The sequence below is a fragment of the Schistocerca piceifrons genome, chromosome 2 (genome assembly GCF_021461385.2).
Source record: "Schistocerca piceifrons isolate TAMUIC-IGC-003096 chromosome 2, iqSchPice1.1, whole genome shotgun sequence".
In the NCBI taxonomy this organism is placed as follows: domain Eukaryota; kingdom Metazoa; phylum Arthropoda; class Insecta; order Orthoptera; family Acrididae; genus Schistocerca; species Schistocerca piceifrons.
In genome coordinates, this window is record NC_060139.1 from 55,396,966 (window position 1) to 55,415,350 (window position 18,385).

General features: G+C 38.6%; 1 protein-coding gene across 1 annotated transcript in view; it reads right to left on the reverse strand.

The window, feature by feature from the left end:
- LOC124775146 (UTP--glucose-1-phosphate uridylyltransferase-like) overlaps positions 1-18,385 on the reverse strand; it is a 266,959-nt gene that overhangs the window by 141,240 nt on the left and 107,334 nt on the right. The window contains exons 6-7 of the mRNA XM_047249986.1: positions 179-384; positions 30-105 (exon numbers count right to left, since the gene is read on the reverse strand). Of these exons, the coding sequence (XP_047105942.1) occupies positions 30-105; positions 179-384 (282 nt within the window). The remainder of the gene's footprint in view (positions 1-29; positions 106-178; positions 385-18,385) is intronic.

Here is an 18,385-nt window from a genome sequence, read left to right on the forward strand (position 1 = left end):
TTATCAAATTATGTACAGCATGCACATACCTCTTCAATGAATTGATTAAGAAGCCCTGAATTGCTGAAACTTTCATAAAAATCTCCATGACCAGGGGGGTACCACCTATAAAACAGGACAGATAAGCAATTTTATACTGAGCATCACATGAAGGATCACATTTAATTGTATCACTTACGCTTCCTTGTTACTTTTGATATCACAGTCTGCTGCAACTGGAAGGAATGAGCTTTCATTTATTCGAGGGTAACAGCTCTGATTAAAGCAATGTATTTGCACATTCAAACCTTTGTACTTTTCTATCATTTTTTGAGTTTCACTTTCAGTGTTAAAGGAGTTCATTAACACCAATGGAACATTTGTGCCATATGTTGAATTCAGGTACTGTAAAATTAATTAGGAATAAATATGAGTGGCATTCACTACACTGTTAGTACTGGTACTGTATAATGCAGCAAGTATATTTGAATATAAAATTATAGATGCTTCAAATAATAAACCCATTTCAAGAAGATTAACTTAAGGAAAGGGTGAAGTAGTCTATCGTCTACATAGTGGATGACAACATAAATGTAATTCACAGTTATGTTGACAAGGGAAATAAAAATCTCTCTTATTTATTTACTGATTTTTAATTATCGTCAATTCCCTTACTAAGCACATCTGTCAGAAACTATGAATTCAAGAAAATGTTAATATTTTTATGTCTGGTCCTAATCACAAGTTGTATGGCACATCAGCCTTGAAAATCAGTCTGGCTTCAAAAATCACAATACAACACAGTGAAACACATAAATTGCATAAAATGTCCAAAACATAAAAAGAATAAAGAAAGTTTTAAAAATGAGCTGTCAATTGCATCAAATCAGCCATCCTGATGATGTTTATGGCCTACCCCAGGAAGATCCAGCCACTATCAAAATGTAAACCCATCACTGCACTGAACATATCAGCACAAGGCAAACCACTGTATGTTTCCAATGATCTAGTGGAAAATAAATAAACATGCAAGACCCAGGGACATAAAAACACCTTTCTGTATCAATAACAATATCCTTCTCTCCCATTTAAATGCATAATCTCTTAGAGGTAATATCAGTGCACTACAATAGCAGATTGATAAAATTAACAGCAATGTTTCATGTATCAATGAACACTAGGTAAAAGACTCTGAAATAGACTTTTGTGTTCCTCTTGGCTACATACTAGTTACTATCTATTGCAGAAGCAGCATTTCACATGGTGGTGCCTCAATCTACATTAAGAGTAACCTTGATTTACATTACTCAGTCACAGACCTTAGCAGACTGTGCCTTGAATGCACTTTTGAAGTAGCTGGTATGGTAATGCACATGAAAAATTGTAACTGTCTCAGTTTATTGAGCTCCAAGATCTGATGAGATTGTATTTATACAAAAGTTAATACTTTAATATTGCAACTGTCCAAATAAAAATATCATGAAATTATGATTTTGGGTGACATTAACATAGATATAAGGCCAAAGTAAAAAAAATATGATTCACATGGTTCATTCTCTAAACTGTTATTACTGTATCAATGAAAAAACAACTAGACTGAATGCACGTCTTGATAACATAGTTAGTAATGTACACAGAATATGATGTTATAGAATTAAGAATATTAGATTACAGGGGATTGGGGGGGGGGGGGGTGTCGGGGGGGGGGGGGGGGGGTCGGTGGGGGGGGGGGGGGGTCGGGGGGGGGCGGGGAGTCGGGGGGGGGGCAGGGGCTATGGTTTAAAATAGAACTTCAGCTCTCAATATTGCACAAAGACAAGCAACGTATAGAATTTCTAGTGTATAAATATGACAAACCAGCTAAAGAAAATGGATTACTCTCATGTAATGGGTAACAATAAAACCATTCTGGCAGAGATTAAGTGCATAGTAGAAAAGACGTGCCCAACTGTAATCAAAAGATATCATACTAATATTACACATAAGCAGCATCATACCAATGAGTGCTACATGCCACTACTTAAAAAACTTCAGATACTACTACTCATTCTGAAAGATAAGTCTCATAAGACTGGTAGAGACAAGTAGTAGTACATAAATATGAGAAAACTCTACAAACCCAAAATTAAAAATGCTGTGTACACTGCAAATGATGACTTTATTTCAGATTATAGAAATAAATATAAAATAGCATGAAATGTCATTAAAAGTACAATTAGTATCAATAATGAAAACAGTTCCAATCTGAATGCAATACTCCAAATGAGACTTTTGTATGATGTTTATCTGGAAACTAAGGTTAGAAGGCATGTAGCTTTAGCATGGAATGTCCGTGGGAGAAGTTGGCACCATTGCCATGTAGCAGGAAGCCACGGGACGGAACGAGCTTTCCCAACAATCAGTAGCTCATTTATTAGTGTTGTGGGGTCTGTTAGAAATGAGCATTCTCATTCCAGCTTCTGCCAAGTATGAAGTGCATGCTGTAATTTGCTACCTAAATGATAAGGACATGAACACCACTGCAATTCATCACAAAATTGTTTCAGTTTTTAGAGAGGACATAATGTCAAGAAAGCATGAGATGAAATGAGTACCGAATTGCAATTTTGGAAGGACCTAAATTCACGATGAAGGCAGAAGCAGAAGGCTCTGTTGTGACTGATGATGTGGTGCAGAAAATTGAAGAACATCTTCTCTCTGGTCGAGCTGCATGCAGTTTGTCCAAACATTTCATGAAATGTTGTTCATGAAATTGTAATTGATCAATTAAATTATCGCAAGTTGTGTGCGCAGTGGGTGCCCAGGATGCTTAACAAAGCACACAAAATGAACAGAGTCAGTGCCAATTGTGAATTTCTTGACTGTTTTGAGACTGAATGCGAGGCTTTTCTCAACTCTATAGTGACAGGAGATGAAACTTGGGGCTATCATCATACTCCAGGGAGCAAACAACAATGAATGCAGTGGCATCATACTCATTCTCCATCAGCCAAATAATTCAAAACTCAGAAAACAGTGAGGAAAATCATGATGTCAGTGTTTTGGGACAGAAAAGTGGTTTTGCTTGTTGATATTTTGGAAAGAGGTAAACAAATAAATGCTGTAACATGCCGTGAGACCATGAAGAAACTTTGCAGAGCCATACAAAACAAACATCACAGGATGCTGACAATGGGAGTCTGTCTCCTTCAAGACAATGCGCATCCACACACTGCTCGTGCAACAGAAGAGTTGTTGAGTTCCTTTGGTAAGGATGTTTTAAGCCACCCCTCTCACAGTCCTGATCTCGCACCTAGTGAATATCATTTGTTTACTACACTGAAGGAACACCTTCATGGAAAACACTTTCTGATGATGACGAGGTGAAAATTGAAGTGAATAACTGGTTGAAAAAGGTGGTGGGAGACATCTATGACACAAGAATCGAAAAACCTGTCCCACAGATGACAAAATGTATTGGGGTAAATGGTGATTATGTGGACAAATAGTGCAAGATCTGTACTACAATGCATGTACATTTTGTTACAATAAATTCATTATTTGTACCTCAAAAAATTATTGTAACCTTACTTTATGGATCAACGTCATAGATAGTGCTACCATCACAACTCCATTTAATAATTCTGCTGTAGATGCAGAAGCCCTACTCACTCCCACAAAACAGACAAGAAGTGAGAAAATTTACTTGAATCCCAATTGTTTTAAATGATATCAACTAATCAATAAACAAGCTAAGCAATAACAAAACAGAAGATTCTTTTTACATTCAGTAATTTCATCACAAAGTATATAGCAAAGGAAATCAAAATGCCACTTCTCTCACTGTCAAAGTACTAGATGAAGAAATTTTCCAGAACATCTTAAGCTCACAGTTATATTGCCTAATCATGAAGAAAGGTGAGAAAAGCCTCCCAAATAACTACAGACTCATTTCAATAGTACCAGTCACATCCAAAAGAGAATAGAAAACTGTATGCATAAGTGGATATACAGCTATTTTGAAAAGAATAAAATTTGAAATGAACAGCAGTTTGGATCCAGGTCTTGCCAATCAACTGTAAAAGCAAATGAAGGTTTGGTGAACAATATTTATGTAGCGTACAAAGAAAAGCTAAGTCCTGAACATTTATTGATGTAAGCAAACCATCTGACTCAGTCCCATATGACAGTCATAAAAAGTTAGAATATTAAGGCATTGAAAATGTTTCACTCAGTTTATCCAAATTTTATTTAAGTTACAGGTTACAGCCTATTTATGCAAATAAGCAGGGAAAAGTAATACTTCCAATAAAAACAGAAATATCACAATAATTTCTTCTTGGACATTCCTGTTCACTGTCTGTGTTAATGACTTTTCAAATTTTATATCATGTAACAATATACTATATGCTGATGATATGGCACTGACAATCATAGGGGAGAATTTACAGGGTTTACTAGGTAACAACAGAGAAACAATGCAAATGACTAGTCATTGGCGTCAGGACAATCAGCTGTGCATAAACCAGACAGAAAGAGAGGATATAATTTTTAATCTCATGGTAACTAAAAATAAAACAGTGAAATTACTTGAAGTGATCATAGACTGAAAACTGTCTTGAGAAGAATGCACCAATTATTCAAACAGCAAACTGTAATTTCAATGAGTCACAGAATTGACCAACTCATACAAATTCTTGGGTATAATACTTTGTAGCGATAGAAATGGAATGATCACATAGACACAGTGGTTGGTAAAGCAGGTGGTAGACTTCATTTGTTGGTAGAGTACTGGGGAAGTGCAATCAGTCTACAAATGAGACTGTTTACAAATGACTCATGTGGCTAGTTCTAGAATATTACTCAAGTATGTGGGATCTTTACAAAATAGGACTAACAGAGGATGCTGAACATATACAGAAAAGGGCAACACAAATGGTCACAGTTAGTTTGATCTGAGGGAGAGTGTTGCAGAGATAGAAGAAATTAAACTAGAAGACTCTTGAAGACAGATGTAAACTATCCTGATAAAGTATGTACAAAGTTTAAAAAACTTAGGTTTAAATGTTGACTCTAGGAATATACTAAAACCCCCTACATATCGCTCACAGTGTTCGTGAAAATGAAATTAGAAAAATTACTGCATGCACAGAGGCATCAGAGGCATTCAGACAATCATTCTTTCCACACTCCATATGTGAATGGAATGGAATGAAACCCTGATAACTGGTACAATGGGGCATATGCTCTGCCATGCACTTCACAGTGGTTTGCAGAGTATAGGTCCAGATGTAGATGTACATTTATATTATATAAATTAAGAATTCAAGTACCTGGGATGCATACTGACTAATAAAAGTGAAGTGCCAAAAGAAGTACACCGACAAATAATGAACACCAATCACATGTTCTTTAGTTTGAACAGTTTATTCAAGTCACATCTAATATCACAGAAGAATAATATTCAGCTGTACACAATACTAGTACAGCTATTACTTTTATATAGCAGTGAATCCTGGATGACTTTAGGAAGCAACTGAAGAAGCAATCTGTGCCTTCAAGAGGAAAGCACTTGTAAAGATCTATGGACATGACTACGATAACATTGAAGGTAAAATGGCACAAAGAACAAAAGAAGACCTGTAGCATTGCTTTGGAAAGCCACACAACAGCGAAATACTGATGCAGAAGAGGCTACAGTGCTTTGACCACATCTCTTGGGCTGGCGGATTCCTCCCTAACTGAATCCTCCATTCTCAGCCCGCTCGTAAACACCCAGTGGGACATCCAAAGACATGATACAAGATCAATTACTAACCATTTTTAAACATGTGAAGCTGACAACAGTGTAAGATGAAGCTAGAGCCTGGCTATGATGGATTATCATCTGCAGTAGACATCTTTACCTCTGTGACTGGCTGACTTCTGTTTTTGTTGTGTATATAACAATAGATTCCTTTACTATTTTTTATAGTGTGCATCTTTTGTATTTGCTTTCTGTAGTGTGACTATTTATTTTGTTTTTCTGCTGCATGCCTTAAGTGCTCATTAATGCAATAATTGATAATGAGAATGAGACACCTAGATGAGGTATGGCAGAATCGAAGCTGTGGGGATGGGTTGTGAGTCGTGCTTGGGTAGCTCAGTTGGTAGAGCACTTGCCCGCGAAAGGTAAAGGTCCCACATTCAAGTCTCAGTCTGGCACACAGTTTTAATCTGCCAGGAAGTTTCATATCGGTGCACATTCCGCTGCAGAGTGGAAATATCATTCTGGAAACATCCCCCAGGCTGTGGCTAAGCCATGTCTCCGCAATATCCTTTCTTCCAGGAGTGCTAGTTCTGCAAGATTCACAGAAGAACTTCTGTGAAGTTTGGAAAGTAGGAGATGAGGTACTGGCAGAACTGAAGCTGTGGGGATGGGTCATGAGTCATGCTTGGGTAGCTCAGTTGGTAGAGCACTTGCCTGTGAAAGGCAAAGGTCCCAAGTTTGAGTCTCGGTCTGCACACAGTTTTAATCTGCCAGGAAGTTTCATGTTCCAAGAGATTGGGCAACTATCTCAGAAATTATGCTCACAGGGAAGCTCATTTCTTATCAATAAATCTATTCACTTTTATTCATGATTTTAAAGATGTGTATTCCTACCAGAAGTAAAGTACGTAAGGAAGTTTAGTGTTTCGTGTCCAGGTCATTAATGAAGGAGCAGGAGTTGAACTGTATAAGGATGGAGAAGAAAATTGGCTATATTCTTTTCAAAAAAACACATCCCTGGTATTTGGATTAAGCAATTTACAGAAAGCATGTAAAATCTAAATGTGGATAGCTGGATTTAGATTTCAACCTCAGTCCTTAATTCCAAAGTTATAACCATTGCTCCACCAAGATTTCTGTTAAACAGATCTCATTAGAATTTGCAAATAACCATTGTTAAAGTGGACACATCTTTGATTTGCCTGATATGATAAGTGTTTTACTGATAGACTAGAGCAAATAAAAAAGAAGCTATTCACACCTATAAACAGTAGTTTAAAAATGTTCATATCTGTCAGTGGTTGTTCAACTTTAGTCATAATGCTTGAAAAACTGCATATTATCTCTCTTCATAGCACAACCTTTGGAAATATGACATTTAACTTGAAGTGCTTGACAGATTTCCCAATGAATCCTCAATGAGCATAAATATTTGGCTATTAACATGTGGGAACACTACCCCCCCCCCCCCCCAAAGAAAATTAAATGGCTGATAAAAGTGAGTAAAGGCAATCTATTTTGCACTCCTGCAAGATCATACAACACAAGAACAATCTGATCACTACTGACACATGGGAAGAAATGAACAAAGCTGAACTAAGATAAATGGAAAAACTTTTTATTTTTAGTTTTCTGATTGACTGTTACCACACAGCCCCCTCCCCCCTCCCCCAACCTCCACCCCCACCCACCCATGACAGAGTCAAGCTCCAGGTATAAAGAGGTATTTATATTGTACCATTCTGTCAGCACTGGTATGAAATGGCTACTGTTCCTGTAAAACCCATGCAGCGTCTCACTGTGGTGAAAGCTGTTCAGGTGATGGCAAAGTCTCCGCATCACTCATTTCTTCCAGTGTAGGTGTTGGTTGATAGCCTTAGTGTTGATTCACATTAATGTCCCTTAGTAACAGATAGGCAGGCTTAACCCACTAAAGACATTATAGAAGGTTTACCGGTCTGTATTCATTATGTGCCAAGACTGGATACGAGCAAGAGTATGGGGTTTTTAAAGGCATCCATTCATAACATTAGAAGGGACTGGGTGTGTACATCTTTATGGATGAAAATAATCACGTCCACATGATGAGACGCAAGTGAAAGGAGGAATTTAGAGGTGCAATGCTTTACTTTTTAAAAGAAAAATGACAGCCCATATTGAGGATGTTCTTGCTGTTGAATAAAAAACTCCAGTGGAAGTCATAGAGTTTTGCCACCAAAAAAAAATTGCACAGCTGAGACCACATTGTCTGGTTTGAGGACCAAGCATTGGCCCAAAAGCATTAGAGGTAGAGCTGAAATCCACAAAGTACTGCTACACATTACTGAAGATTTCAGTGTATGATGTCACCATTCACTCATCCTGTTACTGGCCAGATGGTAGCTGGTAATGTGACGGTGTTTGAAATAACAAAGGTCAGCAAGTTCGTGAAAGAAAACTGATTCAAACTGCCTATCTTGATCACTAGTGATGATGATGTTGTTGTTGTTGTGGTCTTCAGTCCTGAGACTGGTTTGATGCAGCTCTCCATGCTACTCTATCCTGTGCAAGCTTCTTCATCTCCCAGTACCTACTGCAACCTACATCCTTTTGAACCTGTTTAGTGTATTCATCTCTTGGTCTCCCTCTACGATTTTTACCCTCCACGCTGCCCTTCAATACTAAATTGGTGATCCCCTGATGCCTCAGAATATGTCCTACCAACCGATCCCTTCTTCTAATCAAGTTGTGCCAAAAAACTTCTCTTCTCCCCAACCCTATTCAATACCTGCTCAATAGTTATATGATCTACCCATCTAATCTTCAGCATTCTTCTGTAGCACCACATTTCGAAAGCTTCTGTTCTCTTCTTGTCCAAACTAGTTATCATCCATGTTTCACTTCCATACATGGCTACGCTTCATACAAATACTTTCAGAAACGACTTCCTGACGCTTAAATCTATACTCAATGTTAACAAATTTCTCTTCTTCAGAAACACTTTCCTTGCCATTGCAAGTCTACATTTGATATCCTCTCTACTTCGACCATCATCAGTTATTTTGCTCCCCAAATAGCAAAACTTCTTTACTACTTTAAGTGTCTCATTTCCTAATCTAATTCCCTCAGCATCACCCGACTTAATTCGACTACATTCCATTATCCTCATTTTGCTCTCGTTGATGTTCATCTTATACCCTCATTTCATGACACTGTCCATTCCGTTCAACTGCTCTTCCAAGTCCTTTGCTGTCTCTGACAAAATTACAATGTCATTGGCGAACCTCAAAGTTTTTATTTCTTCTCCATGGATTGTAATACCTAATCCGAATTTTTCTTTTGTTTCCTTTACTGCTTGCTCAATATACAGATTGAATAACACCGGGGATAGGCTACAACACTGTCTCACTCCCTTCCCAACCACTGCTTCCCTTTCATGTCCCTCGACTCTTATAACTGCCATCTGCTTTCTGTACAAATTGTAAATAGCCTTTTGCTCCCTGTATTTTACCCCTGCCACCTTCAGAATTTGACAGAGAGTATTCCAGTCAACATTGTCAAAAGCTTTCTCTAAGTCTACAAATGCTAGAAACATAGGTTTGCCTTTCCTTAATCTAGCTTCTAAGGTAAGTCGTAGGGTCAGTATTGCCTCATGTGTTCCAATATTTCTACGGAATCCAAACTGATCTTCCCTGAGGTCAGCTACTACCAGTTTTTCCATTCATCTGTAAAGAATTCACGTTAGTATTTTGCATCCGTGACTTATTAAACTGATTGTTCAGTAATTTTCACATCTGTCAGCACCTGCTTTCTTTGGGATTGGAATTATTATATTCTTCTTGAAGTCTGAGGGTATTTCGCCTGTCTCATACATCTTGCTCACCAGATGGTAGAGTTTTGTCAGGACTGGTTCTCCCAAGGCCGTCAGTAGTTCCAATGGAATGTTGTCTACTCCGGGGGCCTTGTTTCGACTCAGGTCTTTCAGTGCTCTGTCAAACTCTTCACGCAGTATCGTATCTCCCATTTCATCTTCATCTACATCCTCTTCCATTTCCATAATATTGTCCTCAAGTACATTGCCCTTGTATAGAACCTCTATATACTCCTTCCACCTTTCTGCTTTCCCTTCTTTGCTTAGAACTGGGATTCCATCTGAGCTCTTGATATTCATACAAGTGGTTCTCTTTTCTCCAAAGGTCTCTCTAATTTTCCTGTAGGCAGTATCTATCTTACCCCTAGTGAGATAAGCCTCTACATCCTTACATTTGTCCTCTAGACATTCCTGCTTAGCCATTTTGCACTTCCTGTCTATATCATTTTTGAGACGTTTGTATTTCTTTTTGCCTGCTTCACATACTACATTTTTATATTTTCTCCTTTCATCAATTAATTTCAATATTTCTTCTGTTACCCAAGGATTTCTACTAGCCCTCGTCTTTTTACCTACTAGACCCTCTGCTGCCTTCTCTACTTCATCTCTCAAAGCTACCCATTCTTCTTCTACTGTATTTCTTTCCCCCATTCCTGTCCTGTTGCTCTCCCTGAAACTCTGTACAACCTCTGGTTTAGTCAGTTTATCCAGGTCGCGACTCCTTAAATTCCCACTTTTTTGCAGTTTCTTCAGTTTTCATCTACAGTTCATAACCAATAGATTGTGGTCAGAGTCCACATCTGCACCTGTAAATGTTTTACAATTTAAAACCTGGTTCCTCAATCTCTGTCTTACCATTATATAATCTATCTGAAACCTGTCAGTATCTCCAGGCTTCTTCCATGTATACAACCTTCTTTCATGATTCTTGAACCAAGTGTTAGCTATGATTAAGTTGTGCTCTGTGCAAAAATTCTATCAGGCGGCTTCCTCTTTCATTTCTTAGCCTTAATCCATATTCACCTACTACGTTTCCTTCTCTCCATTTTCCTACTACCGAATTCCAGTCACCCATGACTATTAAATTTTCGTCTCCCTTCACTATCTGAATAATTTCTTTTATTTCATCATACGTTTCATCAATTTCTTCATCATCTGCAGAGCTAGTTGGCATATAAACTTGTACTACTGTAGAAGGCGTGGGCTTCGTGTCTATCTTGGCCACAATAATGCGTTCACTATGCTGTTTGTAGTAGCTTACCCGTACTCCTATTTTTTTATTCATTATTAAACCTACTCCTGCATTACTCCTATTTTATTTTGTATTTATAACCCTGTATTCACCTGACCAAAAGTCTTGTTCCTCCTGCCACTGAACTTCACTAATTCCTACTGTATCTAACTTTAACCTATTCATTTCCCTTTTTAAATTCTCTAACCTACCTGCTTGATTAAGGGATTTTGACATTCCACGCTCCAATCCGTAGAACGCCAGTTTTCTTTCTCCTGACAACGACATCCTCCTGAGTAGTCCCCACCCGGAGATCCGAATGGGGGACTATTTTACCTCCGGAATATTTTACCCAAGAGGATGCCATCATCATTTAATCACACAGTAAAGCTGCATGATGATGATGATAGGACATCCAAAACAAGAAATCCAAGTAATCAGAAAAGTTTGTGCCACTGTTTTAGCTGATGTGTCAGCAGTAGGTATGGCTTCTGCTCAGCATGTGCAGTGACTGACTGCCAGAAATGTGTACCTGAAACCCTTTGCCAGAAGTAGAGGCCTCACAAAATCATTTGACAATACCCCACCCCATCCCCTCACCTTCTTTAACCTTTTTCCTCCTACACTCTATACAAATTATGTGCTTTGGGGCCCCCAGTGCCCTCTCAGCTTGGCACCCCAATTGGCCACTACTAATTGTGATACATCCTGCATATAAATCTTACAGTCATGGCACCTCTGTGTAGATGCATGCAAATCATAAAGTATTTGTCAGTCACCACAGTCATCATCTTGTCTGTATACTATTCAGCTGGTGTGGGACAAATGCCAATCCTAACACACTCTATAAAGATGGCAGTTTGCACTTGAGTACATTGTGGAACCACACTGTCATGAGGTTACAGCAAGTCTAGTAGACATGGAGAAGAAACATTTAAGTTGATGGACTGAGCACAAGTGACAGGACAGTTGGTACCATGGTCATATGAGGACAAGGCCAGCAACTACACAGGAGTCAGTTCTCACTTGGACAATGGCCTAGGACGACTCAACTGAAACCTCATGGACATACAACAACTTGACATGACTAACAGCCTGAGAAGATTATGTTCTAATGTTTGTGATTTTGCCTGCATCATGCAAATCAAGGAAATGTATTGCGCTCTCTACTTCATCCACACTGGTGAAATGAATATCATTATGAATTTTGTTGAAAGTTTGCAGAATGTTTTATTAAAGCTTGACATAATGCTAAGTGCAGGCATATATCAGTGATAAATATTAATTTTATAGTCTTTTTTCAGTCTGTGGTTACATTTATGTTTATAATAATTAACACAAATGTGACTACATATTAAAATACAAAATATTAAAGAATATTTGTTTCCCTCATCTATGATGAGGAATGCAATGGCCACATCTCTTGTAGGATATACTTTTTTTGTAAGCACAGGGGATTTTCATTGAATAATTTATGTTTTAAGTGATTTTAAGATATTTCAGCTATGGTACCTGACATACTGGTACTCATTGCAAGGACAATGGTTTTCCAGTGAATATTACAGTTGACAGTTCTGTATCCTGCTACTAGTGTGCATGAGTGTGAGTGCACTGAGTGTAGTATCACTTTTCATGTGTACTTAAATCAACCACCAATTGCATCTGCATGGGTCAACCACTAAAGACCCTCTGTATGAAGCATGCACACAGCACAGTCTCTGCTGTGTCATCTACCAGTGACTTGTACCTATATACGTGCATAGCAGCACTGACTCACTCTCACTTTATTCTTTTAGTTTGTACTGATCACATCATCAGCTGTTCTGTGTATCACTTATTTGCACCTTCTGTATGATCCTTTTGTCTTGTTATTTATTTGTTGAGAGAGTTATTTCCATTACTGTTCTGAGGTGTATAAATAAAGCCATATTTGTGTCACTTGGATTGGTTTGGTGTATTACTTGGTTACTACATTTTGCATGTTTAATTTTAACCCATTTAAATCAAACCAGGTATCTAATTTTTCTTAAGTACTTAATACAGTTTGGTTGTGATTATGAATGTGTCATCTGTAAATAAAGCTGAGTGACATTCAATATTGAATGGTTGATCACTAAGTAAAACAGAAGCAGAACAGGGCCTAAGACAGAACCTTGGGGTACTCCATGTGAAATGGTTTTCCATTTTGAAGTGTAAATTCCTCTCTTTGATGACATAAGCACTCTTTGTCTTTGGTTGGTTAAATAGGACTTAAACCATTCCAATAGCATGCCCTTACTTCCATACTTTTCCACTTTACAAACCTTTGACAGGTCACAAAAAAATTCCTGTGGCATGCAGTGAGTTGTCTGGAGAGAAGCTAATTTTATCTACAAAATGGGCAATAGCAGATACTGTGGTTTTGCCTTATTGAAATCCATACTTATTTTTTGAGATTACTTTAAATTTTTCAATGAAATTTTGAATTTGTATGGTGACTACCTTTTCAAATATTTTTGATAGTGATGGAAGAAGATAAATTGGGCAATAGTTTATCATATTTTTTGTTCCTTTTTTGAATAGTGGCTTAACTGCTGTGTACTTCAGTGCATCTGGAAAATAACCTTCTTGAAGGGACTGGTTAACTATTGTACATAGTGGCCATGCAGTTATTGTAGAGACTCTTTTTAACACTTTTGCTCGTATCTGATCCCATCCTGCTGATGTTTTATTTTTTAGTGATAGTATCACATTTTCTGTATCTTTCACAGTAGTTTTGGTAAATATACTGAAAAGTTCACCTAAAAATTGCTCACTGTTAAGAAATTTAGCTTTCCTGGGTAATCTTCTACACGGATGTTTCATTTGGTTACATTTATAAAAAAATTCATTAAATAATGCAGAAATTTGAGCACAACTTACAATAGTTTTATCCTCTATCGTGATTTCAGAAATACCAAGGCTCCTAGCTGTGACACCTGTTTCAGTTTTGATCACTGACCACAATGCCTTTGATTTATTTTCACTATCCAAAATAAATCTATTATATACCAGTTCTTTCGCTGCCTTCACAATTTTTTTAAAACTATTTTTGAAATTTTTTATGCAGGTAACAAAATCAGGACTTTTGTTACGTTTTAGTTCCCTATGTAGCTGTCTGTTCCCTGCATTAGAGATTTTTATTCCTTCAGTAATCCACTTTACTCTATTTCCTACTTTTCTATGATGTACATAGGGTATCAAAAATTTTGTTTGTATGTCTACGACAGACTTTGAAGTATTACTAAAATAACAGCACAATACTACACATCAAAGGATACAAATTTTCTAGAAGCTGTAAGCCTTGCTGAACAGCATGCTGTTACATTATCCTTTTTAGCTACTGGAGATTTGTACAGTTCCTTACGTGCATGCAGAGGATTTCCAAATCCAAAATCAGTGGAAAAATATCAAAAGTGAGTGAATGTGTCAATCAGCTACTTCGACAAGGCCATGACTTCCAAAAATCATGCCCTGAAATGAGATCCATTCTGTCTAAGATTTTGCCCACCACACCTAGAATAGCTTTTCATCATCCTTCCAACTTCTGCAATATTCTTGTCAGATTCTTCGCTCCTGCTGCACCAATTTCCTAACCCTATGGCTCCTACCCGTGACCATCCCCACTGCAAGACTTGCCATATGCACCCTCCTACCACCACCTATACCAGCCCATTAACTGGAAAATATATACTATCAAAGGGAGAGCCACATGTGAAATGACACTCACTATATTCCAGCTGTTATGTAAACACTATTCAGCCTTTTACATCAGCAAGACTACACAAGGTTATCACAATAAAGGCAGCAGAGAAAGAATATTTAAAATTACAGGTCGGTAGAGCCTTACAAATTGTTGAAAATCCTTTTGGCATAATATTGTCTGTTTTTCATGTTCTATGGAAAACTATTCACCTTGATCTGCATAAAGCAACTATTGTGAATTTGCACTGCATTTACCTTCAGAATTCCCTAAGAAGAAATTGAGAACCTCGCCTAATTTATTCACCACCAGGCAGTTTTCAAAAACATAGAAAGAGGGACTGTAGAACTTGGGAGATGGAGAGACTACCCACCACTTCTATTGCTATCAAGAATCAGCAGAAATGCTGCCACAGATGCTAAGCAAATGAGACATGACTTTGCAGCATATTTTGACACTGCTGAAGGACAAGAGGAGTGGAAATATTCGTTTGCTTAGTGTCAAAGATAGTTCATAAGAAATGCTTTCTTTTCCATGTGGTACTGTAAACAACACATTTACATACTTCATTTTTATGTAAATAAATATTTGTTTTAAAAATCATGTAAAATAAATATGCTGTAATTTACCTCAAATGTGGATATACTCACAGGACAAGCAACAACTCAAAGGCATACCTCTTAGATATGCACACACCTTCTCTTCACTATCCTTGTCTTCGACGAAGCACATATATTGAATCCATGGAGGAATTGCATCCTTAGGTTACGCAGTTTGCTGTCCAATTCTTTATCAGAGATGCTGTATAAATGAGTTAGCTGCTGAACTGCATCCCATTTCATTTTCTGGTTTTTATAATCAGGGAAAGTGTGATCCCACAATAAACCCTATCACAAAATTCTCCAGTTAATTTCATGTTGCTATTTTTCGACCACTCCAACTTCACAGACTGCTGCTAAAAGGACTGCTAGCCTCCTACCAAACGTAAACAACCACTATAGCTTCCTTGTACAGAGCTGCTCACTTGTTTCCATGATGCAGCATGAGTCGGCCTGTGAACCGTGCAAGCACAGTAGATCTTGGATCTGTGCCGTGTTTTTGATGAGTGAGCAGATACAGGCACATGTGCCAGAACAAAGTATTTCTCAGAATTCTAGCACTGATGTTGCAGGTACATCAGGTACAAGTCACAGGAATTTGCAACTTGTGCCACATCGCATCGGCTACATGTGACAGGCACAAATCTCCATGATAAACCCCTCAGTGGGAACATATCTTAAGATGTATCAATTATTGTGTCAGCTTGCCTCTTTACAGGAACTAGCAGCTCTTACTTTTGATCACATGTGCAGTTTATTGTCCAACTACCATCACATATGAACACATGTCATAGTGGTGTGAGTCAAACTCTACTGATACTGAAAGAGACGAAGCCAATCACACAGGATCTGAGCAGCCTAACTTCATGAACTTAGCCATAAGTGTCTGTTCATTACTGATGACCATAATGACTTTTATGCAGCCTCTATGGTGCACAGCACAATTATCTGTTTAGCTCCAGACAAGGAAGTGGGCCATAAGGCTTTACTCTGTGAAAAAAAAAACCTCTGGCAGAAGTCTTACAAATACCACAAATTTTAGAAGTTTCTTGGGCAGCAGGTGGCCAAATTCAAGTGTAAGGTGATGTGGCAGTAGTGTCACAAGATGTGGCTGCTATGATAACAGATGGCCTGTACGGTGTAGCGGCAGTGGCAGCAGTAAACATGCACACCTAGCACTGAGCAGACCAGGGCCAGCACCAGCAGCCGCAACCACCACAGCACCAGTGTGAGAATTCTCTGCCTCCATCTTGTCCTTTCTGTTTTGTCCAGCATGAACGTTCAGCATGTCCTATGCAATGGGCTACATAATGCATGCTCAAAGAAAGGCCACATTGCTTCCGCATGTTGTTCACTGGAGGTTGCTCAGGATATGGACTTGGGCATAAATTGCATGAATCCAATGCTTGTGACTTCTCCCATGTTGTTTATAAAGTTCAGTGTTTTTCACCAAGTTCTCTGTCTGCAGGTTGACACAGATGCTGCAGTGACATTACTGAGTTCTCAAACTTATGTGCATGCTGCCTTTGAGACCGGTCACGTGGAAACTGGTCAGCTATTATACACATAACATTGTGCTGTTGGGACAATTTATGGCATCTGTCTCTTAAAAGTCAGTGGCTCATTCCACTACATTTTTGGTGGCTGCTGATGCCAGTACTGAAAACTTGTTCACGATGGAAGAATTTCAGGCACTTGTATTTTCTATCACCAATGTAGTTCACCTTCTGTCTGATCAGGTACCATATTCTCAATTGAAAACATTCAGTGAGGAGTTTTTGGACTTGTTTTCATGTGCTATGAATTTTTCTGGTCATATTTCTTTGAAATCCACAGTCTGGCCTCGTTTCTGTTGTGCATGTCCTATTCCTGTCACCCTGAAAGATCAAGTGAAAGCAGAATTGGACAGACTTCAATCTCTGGGATTGGTGCAACCTCTTACAGTTAGTGAATGGTGGTCTCTGCTAGCTATAGCGTGGAAACCATCAGGAAAACTTCACCTCTGTGGTGACTTCAGTACTATTGGCAATGCACATTTGATTGTGGATGCGTATCCTCTCCCACACCAGGAGGAACTATTGGCAAAAATATCGTGTGGCCAGTACTTTTCTAAATCGATTTGTCTGAAGCATATCTGCAGGTTCCCATGTATAATGATTCTTGGTAATTTCTGGTTCTGAATAATCCTTTTGGACTTCATAAACACTTGTGCCTTCCTTTTTGGTGTGGCTAACACCCCCGCTATTCAATTGACTATACCTGTCCCGGACTGCATTAATTTTTTGGATGATATTGTTGGCATGGGCTCCTCAAAGGCTGATCACTTGAAAAATTTGTGCACTTTGTTTTCTGTCTTACAGTCTGCAGGCTTACTGTGTAACCTCATAAAATCCTGAGTATTTCAACCTTTTATTGTTTATTTGGGGTTTGAGGTCTCGCAGGAAGGGGTTCACCCTTTACCAGACCGCATCTCCACTGTTACGTCTATGCCTTGCCCTTCGTCAATGAAGGAGCTTCAGGCTTTCCTAGGGAAGATAGCTTCTACCACAAATTTCTGCCAGGGGCAACACATTGGTCCACCCGTTGCATGCCTTGTTACGCAAGAAAGTAACTTTTTGCTGCATCCCGGAGTGCAAATGTTGAAATCCAAATTACTCTCGGGATCAGCATATAGTTTTGATGACTGATGCATTACACTACAGTCTCAGTGCAGTCCTAGTGCACCAGTATGCCAGTGGCTCTGAATGACCTGCTGCTTTTGCCTCTAAATCTCTCTCTGTCCAAGCAAAGTTACTCTCAGGTGGAAAAAGAGGCTCTTGCCATTGTCTGTGTTCTCCACAAATGTCATTGTTTTTACTTATTACTTTTGACTTATTACTGACCGTAAACCCTTAATTTCCTTGTTTAACCCTCACACTTCCTTGCCTGACAAGGAAGCATACCTGGCCACTGTTCTTGTCTCGCTACAATTACGAAATCCATTTTTGAGCTAGGTCTAAATTCCAATGCAGATGCCTTGTCCCACATTCCTGTTGGTCCTGATCCCAACTTTGAGCATGAAGAATTGCTTAGCTTCTATCTTGATACTGAAACACAGGCCATGGTTGAGGCTTCCTAATTACAATTTTGCACATATCAGCTGCCATTGTTGCCAAGCCAGTTCTCTGCCAGGTAGTTCAGTTTGTTTAACAGGACTGCCGAGATGAACCAAGGTCTGGTTTCAGACCCCCTGCACAACTCTTTTTCCTTACAGTATCACCTCTCTGTTTTTGACTGT